The sequence below is a fragment of the Oryctolagus cuniculus genome, chromosome 5 (assembly GCF_964237555.1).
Source record: "Oryctolagus cuniculus chromosome 5, mOryCun1.1, whole genome shotgun sequence".
Classification (NCBI taxonomy): Eukaryota; Metazoa; Chordata; class Mammalia; order Lagomorpha; family Leporidae; genus Oryctolagus; species Oryctolagus cuniculus.
Window position 1 is genome coordinate 102,584,423 of NC_091436.1, and position 20,860 is coordinate 102,605,282.

A 20,860-nucleotide genomic window follows, 5' to 3' on the forward strand; every position below is an offset into this window, starting at 1 on the left:
TATGTAGATATATACATCTCCTTATCCACAGCAGAGCTTTTCTCTGCAGTCTTGGGCTTCTCTGGTCCCAGTGTGGCGCATTCTTGCTCACCCCCACTCCCTAGGCACCTTAGCAATCAGGTCCTATGCTGCAGACCTGAGAAAAGAATGAAGAACACCCAGGAAAGCTCTCTGCTCAAAGCCTAGTGGGCAATAAAATTAGAACTCTACAGGATGGTTATAACTTTCTTGAAATGCTTTTGAATGAAATTATGTATCTATCAGGGTTGGCACTTGCAGTTAAAATGTCTTTAGGGAAACCTGCATCCAGCAGGCCTGGGTTTGAGTCTGAATTTACTCCTGATTCGAGTTTTCTACTAATGCAGACTCAGGAGGTAGCTGGTAGAAGCTCAAGTACTTGGGTCCCTGCCACTCATGTGGGAGACATGAATTGAGTTCCCTGCTCCTTTCTGGCTTTGGTTTGGCCCAAAGGAGTGAACCAGTGAATGGGCACTTTCTCTGTCTCTGTGCCTCTGAAATGAATTTATTTAAAAAGATATCAACTTGTATGTATGTCTGTATGTGAATTTAGGAAAAATGCAAACAAGGCAACTCAGAACCATAATGGTATCTATTCTTTTTTAAATTTACTTATTTATTTGACATAGAGTTACAGAGAGAGGGAGAAACAGAAAAGTCTTCCATCTGCTGGTTCATTCTCCAACTGGCCATAATGACTGGAGCTGGGCCTATCTGGAGCCAGGAGCCAGAAGCTTCCTCTGGGTCTCTCATGTGGCTGCGGGGCCCCAAGCACCTGGGCAATCTTTTACTGCTGTCCCAGACCATAGCAGAGAGCTGAACTGAAAGAGGAACAACATGTGGGATGCCGGCACCACAGGCAGAGGCTTAGCCCACTACACTACAGCGCCACGCCCAACAGTCTTCAAAAAAAAAATCAGTGTGCTCAAAGAGTATCCACAGAGGCCAGCATTAGGCACAGTGGGTAAAGCCACTGTCTCTGTTGACAGCATCCTATATGAGAGCCAGTCACTGTCCTGGCTGCTCCACTTCTGATCCAGCTCCCTGCTAATGGCCTGGGTAAAGCACCCTACCACCACATGGGAGACCCAGATTCAGCTCCTGGCTTCAGTCTGGCCCAGTGTTGGCCATTGCAACCATCTGGGGAATGAACCGGCAGATGGACAATATCTCTGTCTCTTCCTCTCTCTCTGTAACTCTAACTTCCAAATAAATAAATCTTAAACAAGAAAAAAAAAAAAAACACCACAAAGAGCATCCCCACCTCCCTTTTCCAACTTGAATCAGGTTCTTCTAGAGGTCTCATGTCAATTTCCTCATGGCAGTCTATATGTCTCCTGCCTCAGAGTAGGTACTTCATGAGACCTCTTCATGTTTTGTCCTTCTCTAATGATAAGAAGGTATTACAGGACTCATTCCATAGTGTGCATTTCAAAACAAAACACCAAATTTTACTTGAAATGGATTTCTTTCCTGGTAAACATTGAAAATAAAAAAAAATTTTCTGTCAGGAATTGCAGAAGAGCCACTGTCAAACAACATTCATGATTGGGCAGAACATCTGGCAGCTGCATCTCCTTCCCCTTTGTGTGCTGCACTTCTCAAACTCTCAGGTCAGCCCTTCTCAGGCTCTTCCTGCCACGTGGGGACTGCCTCAGTCAACGGCCTTTGAGGTTTGCATAGTCGCCAAGACAGCAGGTTTATATACGTTTCTCTTTCCTTTTCAAGAAAACATTTCCATCGAGCAGAGAAAAGCTTTGAAGTAACTTTATCTTCTGAGCACTTCACACTATTTATCCATCAGAGAAAAACCCTTCATCCATTATGCACTCCTGGAAGAGGCACTGAAATAGCAGGTTTTTTTTTTTTTTTGTAAACTTTCATTCAATAAGGTTTCTTTGTGTCATTAGAATTACCAGCACAGTACAACCATAGACAAGGATTCCTTAAAAAAATGCAGCCTACTTTTTGCAAATTTTATGCTATGTTGACAAAAAAAAAATTAACAAATACTTAGAAGACTGAGGAGGCAAATATTTAGAGTGAAGATATGTCTAATGTCAAAAACCCTATGGTGGAGCAAAACAAAAGTTTGTCAATTTTAGTAAACTTTGATTTAAAAACATCAGAAAATCATATGGGGAAATCTTTCAAATTCAGGCGCTGCATCCAGAAGCTGTATCAGGATATCTACAATGTCTTCTTGGCAGAGCAGCAGATAAAACCCATAGAAATCCTTTTGAAAAGGACAGGCAAGTCAAGTGGTGAAAGATGTCTCTTTTTCCAAAAGTTTCACTCATACCAATAACTAGGAATTGCCTCTGACCAAAAGTTTCCCAACTGTGCCCTCCCAACACTGATGAGGGTGCCGGTGAGAGCTGTTCGGATGGAACAGGTGACTCCAGTTCCAAAGCCATTTTCCCTGAACATCCCAACTTTGCACTATTCTTACTTTCTCAGAGTGCCACATTTTGAAGAATCTCTAATTTTTCTCCTGTTGGCGTTACCAATTTATTTTTCATGTGATCTGAGGCATCATACATCTTCACATGGGCTTTCAACATCTTTGTTCCAGGCTTACATTCTCTGACTTCAGACAAACCAAGCTAGTGAAAGACAGTCATCACCCATTCTTGACCCAGGAGTATACACACAGAAGGCTCCATAGACTCTACACTTCCCTCTTTCCTGCAAACTGTCTGCCAAACTTACTTATATTCTAAGAGAAGGGTAGAAAATATGTTTAGTTAAAAAAAATCAGTTACTTTTAATATTGTGCTACCTAAACCAAACAACTTGTCAGTCATGACTGTAAGTTAGGAATCTAACAGAAGCTGTTATTGTTGACTGAAGACCCATTTTTCTTTTAGATGAGAGAGGACATATTAACCACCTTGGGGCACTATCTACAGAAAACAATGCTTAATATAACAGACAAGCAGTAGAAGGAATGAACCAATGAAAGAAAAATAATTCACTGCACATACAGATTTGGACTATATTCTTATGTGATTTTTGTGTTCCTTTTTTTTTCTCGTTCATACAATTTACTTTTGGTTATTTCAAGCAAAGTACTTGAGTTCTTCCATGGTGACACATGATCTTATCTTCTATGATACACACTCCCTGGTTTTAATATTTCATTGCCAGATAGCAAATCTTCTAAACTAGGCTTATTTGGCCACTTTGCTGATTGTTTCTTAACGATATTTCTTCAAAATGGAAATAACTTGGAGTCAAGTTATATGTAAGATCATCTCTCTTATCAAGTTGTCATAAGTGAAACAAAATGTTTTGCCAGTCTAAGTGAAGTTTGGCTTTAAAAACTTTAGAAATCAAATTAAGAATTCTTTAAAGCTCAAAAGTTATCATCTCCAAGTTCTGTTGGAATGATTCTAAAAATTCTTAAAAACATATTTTGGGGGCCTTGATGTAGTGTAGTGGGTAAGGCCACCGCCTGCAGTTCTGGCATCCCATATGGGCACTGGTTTGAGACCCAGCTGCTCCACTTCTGATCCAATTCTCTGCTATCGCCTGGGAAATCAGTAGAAGATGGCCCAAGTCTTTGGGCCCCTGCATCCATGTGGGAGATCTGGAAGAGGCTCCTGGCTTTGGATTGGCCCAGCTCTGGCAGCTGTAGATATCTGGGGAGTGAACCAGCAGGTGGAAGACCTCTCTCTCTCTCTCTCTGCCTCTCTGTAACTCTCCCTTTCAAATAAATAAAAGATTTAAAAAATATATATATTTTGGACAAGTGACTAGTATAGTCTTATAAGGGTCTTTCCTCAGTTTAAGACACTAAGATGGTGACTCATATTGTCTAACACCAAAAGTGAAGCACAAACAACTCGAAAATTACTAGATCATAAAAATATATGAATAACATTATGGCTGTTACTGTTTTCATTTATTTTATTACTAAAATGCATTTGGGGGGTGGGCATTTAGCCTGGTGCTTAAGACACTGAGTGGGACACTTGTATCCCATATTGGAGTGCCTGAATTTGATTAATGGCTCTAGCTCCTTACTCCAGCTTCCAGCTAGTATAGATCCTGAGAAGTGCTGATGGCTCAGGCGACTGTGTCTCTCTGCTACCCACATGGGAGACCTGCACTGAGTTCTGGTTCCTTGCCCATTATAATACAGTCTGGTCTACTGCAGAAGTTTGAGGAGTATACAGACTGATAGAAACTCTCCCCCCGCCCCCCGCCAGCATCTCTCATATAAAAAAAGTAATGCATTTACAATAGCAGTTATCAGTTTTAAATTTGATGCATAGTTAATAATCTATTTCTGGGACATAAAATATTGAGACGTGCTGTCTAGTATTCCTGCATCTATACAGAGGGCTCCTGGCTGAGAAGGGCCATCTTGCCAGGGTAAGTTGAAAGGATGCTGCTTCAGCCACCAACACCGGCATCCTTGATTGAGGAAGAATTCCACAGTCCCCACTGGCTTTGACTCTAATCTGGAGAGGTGGCAGGGGCCTCGGTGACTACTCTCCTCCATCAAAGGAGGCCATGTTGCTTCCTTTCCTCCCCCCCCCACCAAAATCTCAGGCTGTGATGGAGCTACAGCCAAAGCTGTCCTGAATTGGGGACAGCAGGTAGTCCTGCTGCTGCTGGAGGTGGTTGGGTCTAAGGATGGGGCAGCTTGCAGAGTGGAGAGTGAACCCTGTGACTGGGAATTCTGAGCATAGGCACAGAGCTGAGAGCGTGTGGTTTGCAGCTGAGTACCCATGCACCTGCATGGTTGGACAGTGGAGATTCAGAGTTCCCTGCATGCTGGAGATGGATCTCACAGAAGGGTGGGGGACACATTGTGGGGTGGGTTGGTGCTGTGGATGGTGCATGTACCTGGGTGGGTGAGGTGCACTTGGCACTGTGAGCTCACTCCATGCTGTGAATCAGCTGGATCACCCTGGAACAGAGAAGAGCTGGGACTCTGAACACAGAAGCAGGCTTCAACATCCCCTCACCTCATTGTACCTAGAGGCGCTCCAACACATCCATCAGGAGTGTCACTCTGGACTCTTGCCCAGCCACAAACCATGGCCAAAGCTTCCTGTTCCCACCATGCAAACACCCCAGGAACTCAAGAGTAAGCCTTAGGCACTCCACCAAGCCTCAGAACATGTTGCCAGGAAAAAGTCCTTCATTAACAATGATAAAATACTGGGATCTTTTTTCAATTAACTTTATATAGGTATGATTAATTCTATGCTACATAAAGAGTTCAACATATAATATGAAGAAGAGAAAAGAAACAGAAAGAAAACAAAAAAAAGGAAATACAAAATAAAAAATAACAATAAAAACTATCTCTAACAGGACGAAGGCTATTTAAGCCACTGTTTCTAAAAGTGTCAACTGTTGAAATCTGTACTTAACATATAGTTGGTTCTCTGTATATAAAATTAAACTGAAAATGAACCACAATGAAAAAGGGGATGGGAGAGGGAGCAGGAGGTGGGGTGGGAGTCTGGGTGGGAGGGTGGTTATGGGGGAAAGAACCACTATATTCCTAAAGTTGTACCTATGAAAAATGCATTCATTAAATAAAAGCTTTAAAAAATAAAAACACAAAAAAAATCCTCCAGAATAGATGGTAACAAGAGATTCCCTAGATGCAGAAAAATCAATGTAGAAACAGAAGAAACATAAACAAGGAATTCATTTCAACTCCCCAAAAGGAACACAATAATATATTACTTCTTTGCAAGAAGAGGAGACTGACAAAATGCCAGCCAAAATAATTCAAAGGAATGATTGTAAAGTTATACAAAAACAAAGAAAAACAGTTAAATTAAATAAGGAAATATGTACATGACGTGGATGAGAAATTCTGCAGAGAGGGTATCCAATCTACAGCCAACTTATATTTGATCAAGGATCTAAAACCAATTCCTGGAGCAAGGACAGTCTATTCTACAGAATATTTCATCCCACATATAAGAATACACATTGTTTTCAACAGTGCATGGAACATTCTCTAGGATAGATCATATACTAGCCCTTAAAACAAATCTCAAAAAACTTTCTAAAAATGGTATCATAGACCACAATTGAATGAGGTTGGAAATTAACAACAAAATAAATTCTAGAAAACATACAAATCCATAGAGACTGAACAACACACTCCAGAATGAACAGTGGTTCATAGAAGAAATCAAAAGGGAAATAAGAAAATTCCTAGATATGAATGAAAATGAAAACACAACATATCAAAACTTATGGGATTCAGCATAAGCAGTGTGAAGAGTAAAGTTTATGGTAAAAATTACCTACATCAAAAATTTGCAAAGTTCAAATAAATTATCTACCAATGCATCTCAATGATCTAGAAAAAGAACAAGGCCGGCACCGCGGCTCAATAGGCTAATCCTCTGCCTAGCGGCACTGGCACACCGGGTTCTAGCCCTGGTCGGGGCGCCGGTTCTGTCCCGGCTGCCCCTCTTCTAGGCCAGCTCTATGCTGTGGCCCGGGAGTGCAGTGGAGGATGGCCTAGGTCCTTGGGCCCTGCACCCGCATGGGAGACCAGGAGAAGCACCTGGCTCCTGGCTTTGGATCAGCGTGATGTGCCGGCTGCAGTGCACCAGCTGTGGCGGCCATTGGAGGGTGAACCAATGGCAAAAGGAAGACCTTTCTCTCTGTCTCTCTCTCTCACTGTCCACTCTGCCTGTCAAAATAAATAAATAAATAAATAAAATAAAGAACAAACCAAACCCCAAAACTGTTGGCAGGAAATAAAGAATAAAAATCAGAGAGGAAATAAAAAAAATAGAAATAAAAAAAAAACCTACACAGAAGCTCAGTGAAATAAAGAGCTAGCTTTTTGAAAAAATAAGCAAAATTGATAAGCCATTGGTGCAACTAATAAAAAAAAAAGACCTAAATTAGTAAAATCCGAGATGAAAAAGGAAATTTTACAACTGAAACCACAGAAATACCAAGTAGTTGGAATTCAAATAGCTATAGGCTAATAATTTGGAAAGTCTAGAAGAAATGGATGCATTTCTGGATACTTATAATTTCCAAAATTGAAGTACAAAGACATATAAAACCTGAATAAACCAATAACAAGAACTGAGATTGAGTCAGTAATAGAGTCAACAAAGAAAAGCCCAGGACCAGAAGGCTTCATTGCTGAATTCTATTAGACTTTTAAAGAAGAACTAATACCAATTCTCCTCAACCTATTCAAAACAATTGAAAGAGAGGGACCCCTTTCAAACTTATTCTCTGAATCCGGCATTACTTTAATTCTAAAACTTGAGAAAGATACAACAATAAAACAATAGACCAATATCTTTGATGAACATAGATGCAAAAATCCTCAACAAAGTACTAGAAAATAGAATACAGCAACACATAAAAAAGATCATCCACCAAGACCAAGTGGGATTTATCCCAAGGATGCAGGGATGGTACAATATTTGCAACTCAATAAGCATGATAAATCATAACAAAATGAAGTATTAAAACACATGATTATCACAATAGATGCAGAGAAAGCATTTGATAAGATACACAATCTTTTCTTGATAAAAGCCATAAGCAAATTGGGTATAGAAGGAACATACCTCAACATAATTAAGACAATGTCTGACAAACATTCAGCCAGCATCATATTGAATGGCAAAAAGCTGGAAGCATTTCCACTAGGATCTGAAACCAGACAGGGATGCCTACTCTTACCACTATTATTCAATGTAGTTCTGTATATAGGGGAACCAAAAGACTCCACTAAGACGATACTAGAACTCATGACAATTTGGCAAAGGCGTAGGATATAAGATCAGCACACAAAAATCAATAGTACTCTTACATGCCAACAACACTGTGGTTGAGAAAGCATTTATAAGATCAGTCCCATTCACAGTACCTACAAAATTTTTAAACATCTTGTGATAAATTAAACGAAGGATGTTAAAAATCTCTACAATGAAAATTAGAAAACATTAGTGGAAGACATAGAAGACACAAAGAAGTGGAAAAACCTTCCATGTTCATGGATTAGAAGAACTAATGTCATCAAAATATTTACATTATCCAAAGTAGTTTTCAGATTCAATGCAATTTCAATCTAAGTACCAAGGACATTCTTCACAAATCTAGGAAAAGTAATCCTAAAATTAATACTGAAAAACAAAAGACCCCATATGCCAAAGAATCTTAAATAATAAAAACAAAGCTGGGGGCATCATAATACTAGATTTCAAGAAATCCTGCAAGGCTGTTATAATCAAAACAGCCTGGTACTAAGAGAAAAATTGATATGCAGATCAATGGAACAGAATAGAAACCCAGAAAGTAACCCATGTATCTACAACCAACTATCTTTGAAAAATGAGCCAAAATTATTCCCTGAAGAAAGGATAGTATCTTCAATAGCTGGTGTTGGGAAAACTGGATTTCTACATGCAGAAGTTTGGAACAAGACTTGTACTCTACACCCTATACAGAAACCAACTCGATTTAAACCTAAGACCTGAAGCCATCAAATTACTAGAATAAAACATAGGTAAAATGGTGTAAGACCATTGTCCTTAGCAAAGATTTCTTAAATAAGACCCCAGAAGCACAGGCAATAAACACAAAATAGACAAATGGGATCACATCAATCTAAGAAGCTTCTGCACAGTAAAGAAAGTTATTAAAGTGTAGAGACAACAGAAGGAATGGGAGAAAATATTTGCAAATTACATATCCAATGAAGGATTAATATCCAGAAAATATAAGGAGCTCAAGAAAGTCAACAACAGCAAACCAAACAATGCAATTAAGAAATGACTAAAGGCCATATGAAGGAGTGCTCAGGATCATTAACTATCAGGGAAATACAAGTAAAAAGCACAAATGAAGTATCACCTCATCCCCGTTAGAATGACTACCATCCAAAAATAAAAAAACAAAAATGAAAACAAACAAACAAAAAAAACAAAAAAACAAATTGCTGCCCAGAATGTAGAGAAAAAAGTACTCTAATACACTGTTAGGGGGAATGCAAATTCATATAATCATTGTGGAAAATACTATGGCAAGTTCTCAGAAAACTAAAAATTTATCTATCATATGACCCAGCTAGCCCATTCCTGGGAACATATCCAGAGGAAATGAAATTGGCATAGGAAAGAGATGTCTGCACTCCTATGTTTATACTAGTTCAATTCACAACAGCTAAGATATGGAATCAACCTAGATGCTCACCAACTGATGACTGGATAAAGTAAATGTGGTATATATATACACAAAGGAATATTAGTCAAAAATGAAGGAAATCCTGACTTATACAACAAAATGAATGTAACTGGACATCACTATGCTATGTGAAATAAACCAGACCAAAAAGGACAAATATCACATATTTTTATTATTTGTGGTAGTTAATATATACAGAGTATAAAATTGTGTGGATACCATATCACTTGGTATGCAGTTATTAATACTGCTTCACTGAATCATACCATATACTCTTCTTTTGCATGTTAGAAAGAAAGAAATGGTAAGGGGGAGAATAGTGAGGACTCTTTGGGTACTAGTAAAGTTTTGGTCTTAATTTTGGTGTTGCTTACGAGTGTGATCAGAGGACAAAAAGATTCATTTATCTGTATATTTATGTTCATTTCTTGGTATGTATACTGTATTTCAATTAAATGCTCCAAAAATAAGACATTTTATACGAATTCCTTTTATGCATTTTACATATATTTATGTATCTATGATTAATACTGAAGGTTAAAATATTGGCAAACAAATAATATACTTGAAGACCTACCTTGGGGGCCAGGATCTCCTGGTGGCCCAGGTAACCCATCCTTCCCTGGTGGGCCGGGTCTCCCGTGGGCTTGAGCAGCTAGCATTGCAGCAGGCAACTTGAGCTGAGATAGGAACACAGCCATCCTCTCTTCATTTATGAAAGAAAAAAATAATATATCACATTAAAAATATTGCTATGTCAAAAATTTTTCAAAAATGATTTGATGTAGTTAAAAAATCCAGTGTTTAATGTATGCACATTCATTTATCAACTTGTTTGACTGCTGAGTTGTTACAATGAAATACATAAAATTGACTGCACAAAGTTGTTTGACTATATATGCAGACTTGCTTGTTTCTCAGAGGGTCTGAGAATTTTCAGTGGTTCTGAGAGGAGTGAACTTGCAACTGACTATTGAGTTCCAGTTGAGCCTTCAGATGATTGCAGCCCTGACCTACATCCTGGGTGCAACTTCATTATGGAGCCTGAGCTAGAGTCACACCACCAAGCAACCCTTCAAGTCCTTGGCCTATAGAAACTGTAAGCTAAAAAATTTTTGTTGTTTTAAGGCACTAAAGTTTATAGATATCGTTGCTATGTGGCAGTAGATAATTTATATAGCACGTAACAGTTGCTATTCTTTAACAGCATTTCTTTATTAATAAAAATATTATTTATTGAAAAGATTATCATTGGTTCCATATTTTACATGATTTTGCTGTTTAATCACTACAGTGGGCAAATATTTTGCTTTATCAATAGCTAATTTTTACTTTTTGAAGACAACATATCATAAGCCCTCATTGTTATTCATGTTTTTCTTGCTGGATTTCCAATTACTGAGTCTGTTATTCAGTCAAGATTTCCAATAGAAAGGATGTCTAATTTGACCAAAGGAAAAAAAAATCAGCACTGGTACAGATGAACATCTTCTCTGAACTGCAATTTTAGAAACCATGAAAACAACAAAAATCCTTCTACAAATTTATGTGAACCTGCAGAAAACATCGAAACTAAGAACACACCAATAATGAGGAACTGACAAATTAACCAGCACATTTACAATTCAATAAATACTACAAAATCTTCTGTAAGCTTTGAGTGGTGTAATATTTATGAACTTAATATTTCCTAAATAAACAATGATGTTTTCTCAAGGAATATGTCATTGTTATTTGCCCCTTTTTGTTCCTCTAGAGCCTGAAATATTTCATTTGGGTTCTGAAGAAAATGCCCAGAAGTTAAGAAAGCATTAATTAAAGGTAGTTAAGGTCAGCTCCATCTTTGGGTCATGAGTAGTTGACATAGTGGCATGCAACTAACAATACTTAGAGAGTTATTACTAAGTCACAATGCTTTTATATGAAAGTGATATACATCTTAAAATAAACTCAAATGAGATATTAATTAAACATTCTTTGTGAGCAGAACTTTGAATTAGGGATTTTGTAGTTTCTGTGTTAAGCGCTCTTATTTAGGAATCAGGGAGAGACTTGCATTTAAATAAGAATTATTATCTATATTTGATATGTCCCATATACTATAAGGATTATCTGATAAGCTTTAGCAGTCCAGTAGTAGTATGATACAACAGACTTCAAATCTATTATATAATTACAAGATACTACTTCTCTAAAGTACTTTTTTGACTAATCACTGTACAATTATACTTATCATTATTAAATTCTTGGCTTTTAAACCCATATAGGACATTGTTCAGTTATATTTTACCTCAAAAGCATAGCATATCCAATATTTCACTACTACATGGAATTAATGTTTGTTTAAATCATTGAGTCATTGAAGTTTCATTACAAATGCAATCTATTATTTGATTCTTTATTTAAATTTTCTTTGTTTATATTTTAGAAACACAACATTTAAAAATCTAACATACGGATAGCTAGGTTTAAAACAGAAAATCACAGCAGGTTGTATACTTGACACTGAAAACTAGTTACACTGTTTTCATTTCACATAACTTCTTCAAAAAGCAAATTCTCTTAGAAATTCAAATTATTTCATTTGCAAAACTTAGACATAATTCTTCAAGTGTACATGTTAGGTTTTACAAGAATCTTTCACGTAAAAAAATCCATTCTGGGATTGGTACAAATCTTCCAGAAAAGTTTCTTATTGATATATGTGGTGTTTATTTTGTAGTTGAAGACCAAATGACAGCAACATACTAGAGATGACAGGTGTTAGTTAAAACAAAAAAGGCCAAATCATATAGACTTGTAAAGAGGCACTTTGATTTTTTTCAGTCTTTTCACTCAGTTCAGTTCATTTAGTTGAACTGCAAAGCCTATTTCACTTAAATAGACTTATATTTCTTATAACTTTTTTGATAAACAGTAAATTACTTGTGAGTAAAACCTGTTTTCCTATGGGGTTTCAATTTTTAAAAATCACTTAAAAACAATAAGTACCCTTCTGAAGAGAGTAAAACATGCTTTTTTTGACACAGAATTATGAAGGGAAGAACATTAGCTGTAGTTACCCTAAGAGTAGTCACCCCACACTCCCACTCTGAAGTCATAAACTCAGTGGAACAGAAACATTACAGCACCCACAGGACTAGAATCTTTGGCTGTCATCTGAGGACAATTGTAAAAAAATGGGGATCTGATAGAGGCTGGTCCCAAAGAGTGATGCTAAATTACTCACCTTCCAGTTAAACTTTTACTATCTGACTATCTTAGCTATTTGATTGATGCTAATACATTTTTTCCAGGAACTCAACAGATCAAACAAATAGGCAATTAACATCATATAGTCAATTTGCAAATCATTGTGTTGAATACAATATCTTACTAGGTAATTTATAATAAACATAAAAGTCAGTGAGTGATCAATTTGAAGCTTTTCATGTTGACTGTCTTTCACTTAAAAGATAATATATTTCACTAAAATTTTCTTAATTTGAGACATAACTCTTGGAAGTCATTCAATGTCAAAACAGAAATTCACAGTGCTAATTTTTTCTCTTTAGGGTATGACTTGAACTTACAAGTGCTTTCCTTCATGTTATTTGTAGCATTTTTAGCAAAAAAGAAAACTATTTTAAATAATTACTTCTAGCTGTAAGTGATCTAGCTTTAAGATGCCTTCAGAAGTACTCATTTAGCATAAAGGTAATTACCTCTTCCAAGCCCTAACCTAATGTTCTATAATTTAAAATAATATGCTTTTGAGCATTTAAATGAACTATAAAGGCTCATATTCTTAATTGCTTTTCCTCTGTTTTCAGGAATCTTTAGTCAATTAAACTGTTTTTGGCTATGCTTTCTAATGAGGCAAGAAATTAAAGAATTTAGATAGAAGCAGCTGTAAAACAAATATACATATCCATCTGCCAAGGCAAAACCACAGCCGTCATTCTACATGAAACCAATGGCTTGCTTCCTTGGAGAATGGGTTCATTCATATAACAGACATTAATATTAATGTGATGATAAACTGTATTATACTAAGGAGGAAGAGATACTAGGATGTCACCAGGCCCATGTCTATTTTCTGTTTAATGGATAGAATTTTAAAATATTTTCAAAGAGAGAAATTCACCTTTTTCTACTATTATCCATTCAAATGTTTAATTGCCTATTTTCTTGATACAACTTCAACTTATTTTCCTTTGTTACCCCATTATGGAAACAGTATTCAATGAGTATTTTCCTTGTGAAGTCATTCATATATTTGAAGATATTGTTATCTGTTAGTCTTCAGATTAAATAGCTTTTACTTACAGATTGGTAATATATTTTCTTAATCACTTTTTGGTTCCATCATTACAGTACTTTTGCATATGTCTCTTAAATGTGGAAACCAAAATTAGATATGGTTTTACCTCAAGGAGTAAAAAAATCAGAAGAGTAATTTCTTGTGTTGCCTTAATTTTATTTTTTAGTCTCATTTAACTGTTTACTAAATAGGATCACTTGGCAGATTCATATTTATTTTGTGGTTTGTCATGACCCAAAAGTTATTAATAATGTATTTATCTCTGGCCCAATTCTTTGCCATCTTTGTAAGCATGGTACTTTGAAAATGATGGAATGGGTGAAGATGGTGGATTGAAATATATCTTCTTTAACTACCTCCTGAATCCCTACAAAAAATAGTGAGATATTTTTAAAGGTATAAAACCACAAGAATATGGAGGATATGAAAGGAGACAATAGAAACAGAATTTTGAAAGATGAATTTGATTGAGTACTAGGTTATAATTAAATAGGATTAAGAAGTTCTGGAGTTCTATCATGTAGTATGGTAACAACAATAAGGTTAATATACTATACATTTCTCTCTTTAAAAAATATTTATTTGAAAGAATTACAGAGTGAAAGACACACAGAGAGAAACATAGAGAGAAAGGCGAGAGAGAGAGATTGAGAGAGATTGAGATATTCCACTCACTTCCCAACCGGCCATAATGGCAAGGGCTGGCACAGGCCAAAGCCAAGAGCCAGGAACTTCTTCCAGGTTTCCTACATGGGTGCAGGGGCCCAAGCTCTTGGTTCATATTCTACTGCTTTCTTAGGCACATTAGCAGGGAGCTGGAGCAGAAGTTGAGCATCTGAGACACAAATATTGCCCATATGGGATGGCAGCCTTGCAGGCAGCAACTTCAACTGCTATGCCACAACACCAGCCCCAGAATATTTCTTTATCAAAAAACCAGAAGATAGGATTTTGGATGTCTTTACCTTTAAGAAATTAGAAATGCTTGAAGAGATAAAGATATTTGTCTTGATTGGACATTGTCAAGTATATGAATGTAATGGGTGCATAGGGCCCCATAAGTTTGTACAATTTTTTATTTATTAAAATTTTGAACATAAAAACATTTTCAATTTAAAAATATAACAAATAATCTTAGAAATCCTGTTCTCTGAACAGTGTCCCCTCCCCAACACTAGCACAAGGCTTAAGGTTTGTAATCTGGAAAGGATAGGAAAATAGATTGTATGGGAAACTCAGACTCCCTTGAGACTTGGGCTTCGATGCTGAAAAAAGGACAACAAATGAATACTTTCATGTTCAGTGCTGAGCTGGGAGCCAGGCAGGAGACACTGAGGAATCTGATCAGATGAAGAGGAGAGACTTAATGGCACTGAAATGGAGAATCCCTAACTTACAAAACCCAGCTAGTAACCCTGCCGTGAAGCTCGTGGCTGGCACGCCCCACCATCCACTAACAACTTTCAATCAAATTTTGGAACCTGCTCTTGTGATGACCAAACAAACAAGGATTACTGGACAACGCTGAAATCCTAGAAATTTAACAAAAGAATATCAAACACAGAAACAGGAAGAAACAAACTATGTTGGGGAAAATATTTCTAAAAGCTATGCTTCTCCAATGATGCCTATCTATCAGATGATGTGCACACACATGGATATGTGTATATATACATATAAAATTTAGCCTTAAATATAGGGAGGCAAGAGAAAGTGCTACAACCTTAAAACAAGAGAAGAAAGGAGATCATGGATATTCATGCATTCATAAATACTCATGTGTATAATATGGCATCAATCCTTGCTCTATGCAGTTACCTTCCTTGAAAAGGACTTGGTCGATTGGTAAATGAAACTGTAAATTTAATGTAACTTTGGAATGCATGTATGCCTGTGCATTGTGATTCTCCTGGAACCCAATCTTGAGACTGGTAGAAAGACACCTGCCCCCATGGAATGCTGAAGGAGGGCTTAGTGGCCTAAGGAACAGCTCAAAGTGTTAACTCTGTGGGGTGTTGTGTCAGTGGGGTCACTTGAGAAGCCTCAAGACTGCTCAAGCTTTGGGTCTTGGTCTTTGGTTTCATTGGGTCCTCTGAACACCTGGCATGATGCAGGGGGTTGACAGCAGGATCTCCTGACGACTCCCTTGAGCTGCCACTGACAGTCTGACTTGCTGAGCAGAGAGAACGGCGCCTGTGGCTGTAGAAGCGCAGGAGGCAAGGTAAGCCTTAGCTTCCATTGACAGAGTTTCTTCTCAAACTGCTAAGGGACAAGGGAGGCGGATGGGTGCTATTTTCCACATGACAAAGTTAATCTTTGCTTTTAGAGAGAAAGCTTTCTGAAAAGGGGAACTGTGACCTTGGAGCCCTGTGATTTGTGTAAATGGAATCTTTCTTTTTTTCTTTCTTGCTAATGGTGTTCAGAAGCCATGGAAAAGGTGACTTCTAAGTGGAAAATTAAATTGCCTGAATTGAAATGATCTTGGGACAAATTAACTTAAGTGCTAAATAACTAAATTCTGGGTTTCAGGTACAATTTTGTTTGGAGGGAAGACAGTTTCGGTTGCCTGGTGTCAACAGAGATAAAAGGAGAGGGATATCACATGGGGAGTCTTAGAGTCTAGAAGCTTCAGGAAAACAATTTCCTTTTGGGTTATGTTAGAACCTTGCCTTGAGGCTCAAACATCTGGGAGGGAGGGAGGTACCCAGGAGAGTGGTGTCCAGCCACTCACCTGGATCTAGCCAGGCTGGAAGAGAGACAGGGGGAAGGACAGAAGCCCGGGAAAGACTGCACCTGTCAGAGGGTGACTCTGAGGAAACAGGTGGCGCAGAACACAGCAGGGGAGGATGCAGACTCAGAAGAGGAGCTGCTCAGAAAGTGCAAGCCAGGTGAGCCTGGCCCAAGACAGGTAGAGAGTGGCCCCACCCCCTGACCTCCCTCCTGAGGAGATGGGCAGCTTTCATGACAGGAGCCACAGAACGGTCTGGGAGTAGCCACGTAGAGCCTTCCTCAGTGGGCAGCAGTGGTGTCTCCTCTGTTGAATATACAGGACAGATTGCCAGGGGCCAAACCTTCATCCAGTGTCTCTGGGACTTGGAGAGTGAACATCTTGCTTAACACCTCATTTTTCCTCTGACAATGCTTAATCAAACATTTTCTGATTCTTTTATTTTCTGACATTCTCAATCAGCTTTCAAAAATTTGGACTGATGAAATCCTGAACTGTTAAATCTACACTTTCATCTAAAACTTTTTAAGAAATTGAAGCCGGCGCCGCAGCTCACTAGGCTCATCCTCCACCTAGCGGCGCCGGCACACCGGGTTCTAGTCCTGGTCGGGGTGCCGGATTCTGTCCGGGTTGCCCCTCTTCCAGGCCAGCTCTCTGCTGTGGCCAGGGAGCGCAGTGGAGGATGGCCCAAGTGCTTGGGCCCTGCACCCCATGGGAGACCAAGATAAGTACCTGGCTCCTGCCATCGGATTAGTGCGGTGCGCCGGCCGCAGCGCTCTGGCCGTGGCGGCCATTGGAGGGTGAACCAACGGCAAAAAGGAAGACCTTTCTCTCTTTCTCTCTGTCTCTCTCTCTCACTATCCACTCTGCCTGTCAAAAAAAAAAAAAAAAAAAAAAAAAAAAAAAAGAAATTGAAATTCATCATTAAAGCTGGCCTAGACAAAAGCCAACTAATGACTAATGACACCAGAGCCCATGGAAATTAAGAGTTAAGGAGAACTTTAGATTTCAATTCCAAAACATGCATTTTCTGGTGTTTCCCCTCTCATGCCTGGGTCTACTAAAGGCATGGGTGCTATGTGAGATCCTGGGTGTCCTGTGCCCAGAACTATCTTCAAGGACATGCTACCTGTGCTGTCCCACAGGGCCCCATGCCCAGATGGGTCTCGTGCTGGGTTTAATGCCCTACTCTTCTATTTTAAAACTCTTAATCATTTTTAGACAAGGGCATTTGCTTTTTCCTTTCACACTGAGCCCTACTACAAAATTTGCAGCCACCTTGCTATTCTTCAGTGTTTCCCTGGAGAGCTTGAAACATCTTTTTCTCTCAGTTGATGCTGAGAGATCCATGTTGAGAGGGAATAAATGTTTGGATTGCAAAGATTAGAGCCTATCCTATGAAGCTTGATTTAAAGGTCGAAAAAAAAAAAAAAAAGAAAAATTAGAGGAGATTTCTAGATTTAAGGGTAATATTAAAATTGCAAAGAGAAAAACTGAGCTTAAGGAAAAAGCAGACAACTACATTAATAAATTATCATTCAGAACAAAGTAAAGATATTTAGTAGATATCAAGGTAAATTGAAATCAGTAGCATGGATTCAAGATCTTTAAAAAATTTCTTTGTTCTCACTGAAACAGCCGAAAGTCCTTGTGTTACTCTGCTGCATTTCCAGCGCTCATGTGAAATAGGATGATGATCACCCAATCACGGAGATTTTGGCCTCTACTAGTTATTATTTTAAATGATCAGAATGCATTCCTTATTGAGTGTGGAGTATTGGACTCCCAAAGACCCAAGATGGACTTTAGGCATCTTGTAATCTTATTAAAAAAATTAACAACCTATTTTTGGCTTATGGGTGCTTAGCAGTAGAGGTAGGTGCTTAATAATGGAGGTAGGAACAATGACAGCCAAAGTGGATTTATTTGCTAAACACAAAAAGTTCCCATTTTATTAATCGTAGAATTGAGGGAGTGACATTGATTTTAGAAAATCACTTGACAGAATCAAGTGATATCTTTGTGAACAGCAAAAAATATATGGTAGATTTTAGGATAGCTATATAGATTCAGAGTTTACTAAACAATAGATTAATAGATGATTTGCAAGTGGGATGAAGGGCTTCTCTTCTTCTTTGCCCTGGCCTCTTACCAGGAGTGGGGCTTTCTGTAGCCCTGTGCCTCCAGGGTGCATGGGCTTCGGGCCACCAGCCCTAGGCTTCCTGGCCTACATGTTCCTCCACATGGCTGGTTTCTGGTGCTCGGTATGAACCCAGATTTCCCTCTCTTAGATAAAGCTCTCACTCTCCTATGCATCTTTCTCACTAAATAAAAGCCTAAAATGTACCATGCTGCTGGTATTTAGAATTCTCTAAATATAAGGCAAGAAACCTCTTGGGCTTATTACTATCGGGGATTTATTAATAAGCATATGGTGATATTGTATGGCACCCCAAATTCCAATAACGTATGTGGCACCCCAGATGGCACTTCTGGGGAACTTTAAGGGGTCACATTTTCATATAATTTTTAGGGATCCATTTTCTGATATCATATGGCAACCACAAAGGGACATAAAAATGTGAAATTTTTACGAAGGGATTTAAAATTTTTACAAAGGGATTTATAACATGTAAAATTTAAGAAGGGACTTCTAAAGTGGATTTTTAAGAAATTTTCAAACTAGGCAGCATGGTGGGAGCGGACTTCCTGTGGCTTCTGACCCTATCTCTCTGCCTGCACCCTCTCTCTCCTCCATTTGGGTTGGTGCTTTCCCTGTGTGCCTGTCCATAGGAACGCAGGGCTCCAAAGCGCCCGTCCTGGTGGGTCCTCATGGACTTCACTGGGGAAGGGTGTGTCTTTTTCTTCAGCCCTGGTGCTGGCTGCAAGGCAGGGATAGAATGGTCAGACTTGTGGTACGAAGTGGCCCCAGATCTGGGCACCATGGGTGCCCTGGATCTGGCCTCCCAGTTTTGGGTTTGCTTTTAGGGTGACTCACAGGGAGCTGCACTTCCACCTGCAGCTTGAGCTAGCCCCCACTGGCTTGGAGTGTTAAGGTGACAGCCATAACACATTCACAATGGGCTGAGATCAGTGCAGGGAGAGGATCCTAGTGGACCACCTGTAGTGAGGCCAGAGCCGCCCTGCCCTGGGGCAGGAGAGCAGCTCACTCAGGCGAAAGACAAGGGAGAATTTTTCCTTTCTTTTTTTCTCTTTCGTTTTGCTGGTAGTTTTCAAAAGGAAGGCATTGATTGGCTTTCTTTCGTGGTTTCTGGCTTTAAGGACTTTGGTGTTGCTGCTAGTGAAATATAATAAAAGAGATGAAACAGATTTGCATGGAGGAAAAACTCCTAAGGATTCTAGATTGGCTGTAGCGTGTTTCAAAGACAATTTACATGCTTTTCTAAGGTTAAGTTTTTAACTAGTATCAGCAGCTAAAAAAGTTCTAAAACATTTCTCCCTGTCTCTGGGCCTTATCTTACAAGCTTTCAATTGCTAATTTCGAGTTGCTGAACCAGTCTGGTTGCTTAGAAACGTGTTAGTGTCAGGGAGGAGGAGCTTTAAACATGGAGGACCCCCTACTTCTGTTGTGGAAGGTGGAACTTCCGCCCCACAGGAAGATGGGCAACAGACTCCACCCCAAGATGGCGGCCCCCATGGCCCACCACATGCTACATGCCTGAGAAGCAATATATATTAAACCATGTTTTTTATCATTTTAATTGGTTTACTTTCATGTCTGTGCAGGATTTTAACAGTCTGGAATGGTATTTTTCAGTTTGGGTGGTTTATTTTCACATCTGAAGTGGGATTTTAACAGTCTGGAATGGTGTTTCTCAGATTGGTTGGTTTCTATTTCCTTGGTATGAGATATATATATATATATATATATATATATATATATATATATATATATATATTAAGCTCTATAATAGGCATGGTAGCTCCAGGATTTTAGATTACCGGTTAGGGTAGATGATCAGAGGTATAACTGGGCCAAAGCTTAGCCCTATTTACCTCCTATCTCACCAGGTTACAAGGTTTCACCTGCTCCTTTGGAGACTCCCTGAAAAATCTACACTTAATAATTGGGAGACCCTTAAACTAGATGAGATTAAGAAATTATAGCTAATACAACGTATCCATGTAAAATGCTTAAGAATAATTAATCTCGTGAAGAGCTGCATCTGTTTTTATTTTCTCAGGTCCTACAGAGAGACTGTAAAGCTATATAGCTCTACGTGCATTCTTACAGACTTACTTCTAAGGGTACAGTTTAAAATTTGCTATGGGATCACAAATCCCCTTGGCCTAGATGGTAATGGTGACAACTTAAGTTTTAAAGTGATCATATAGGTGGGATTAAATGTTAAAGTAATCATGTCTATAGCATTAAGCATTTACTACTACTACTAATAAAGTTAAAGAGGAGTAAGTGGTCCAACCTGGGAAGGAGTCCTGACAGCAGACTCATTGAGCGGCAATCAGTGACCTCAAAATCAGTCCTAAAGGCATTCTGGTCTGGCTAGAAGCCCACAAGAGCATTTCAGGCGTGGGAAGCCAGGACTCTTGTGGAGAAAGTGTCCCTACGTGGAGAACCTCTGTGGGTG

General features: G+C 38.7%; 1 protein-coding gene across 2 annotated transcripts in view; it reads right to left on the bottom strand.

The window, feature by feature from the left end:
• Positions 1–20,860, bottom strand: part of COL19A1 (collagen type XIX alpha 1 chain) — a 415,341-nt gene that overhangs the window by 20,677 nt on the left and 373,804 nt on the right. For both annotated transcript variants that reach the window (XM_051855527.2, XM_051855528.2), the window contains exon 50: positions 9,797–9,925. In XM_051855527.2, coding sequence (XP_051711487.1) covers positions 9,797–9,925 — 129 coding nt within the window. The remainder of the gene's footprint in view (positions 1–9,796; positions 9,926–20,860) is intronic.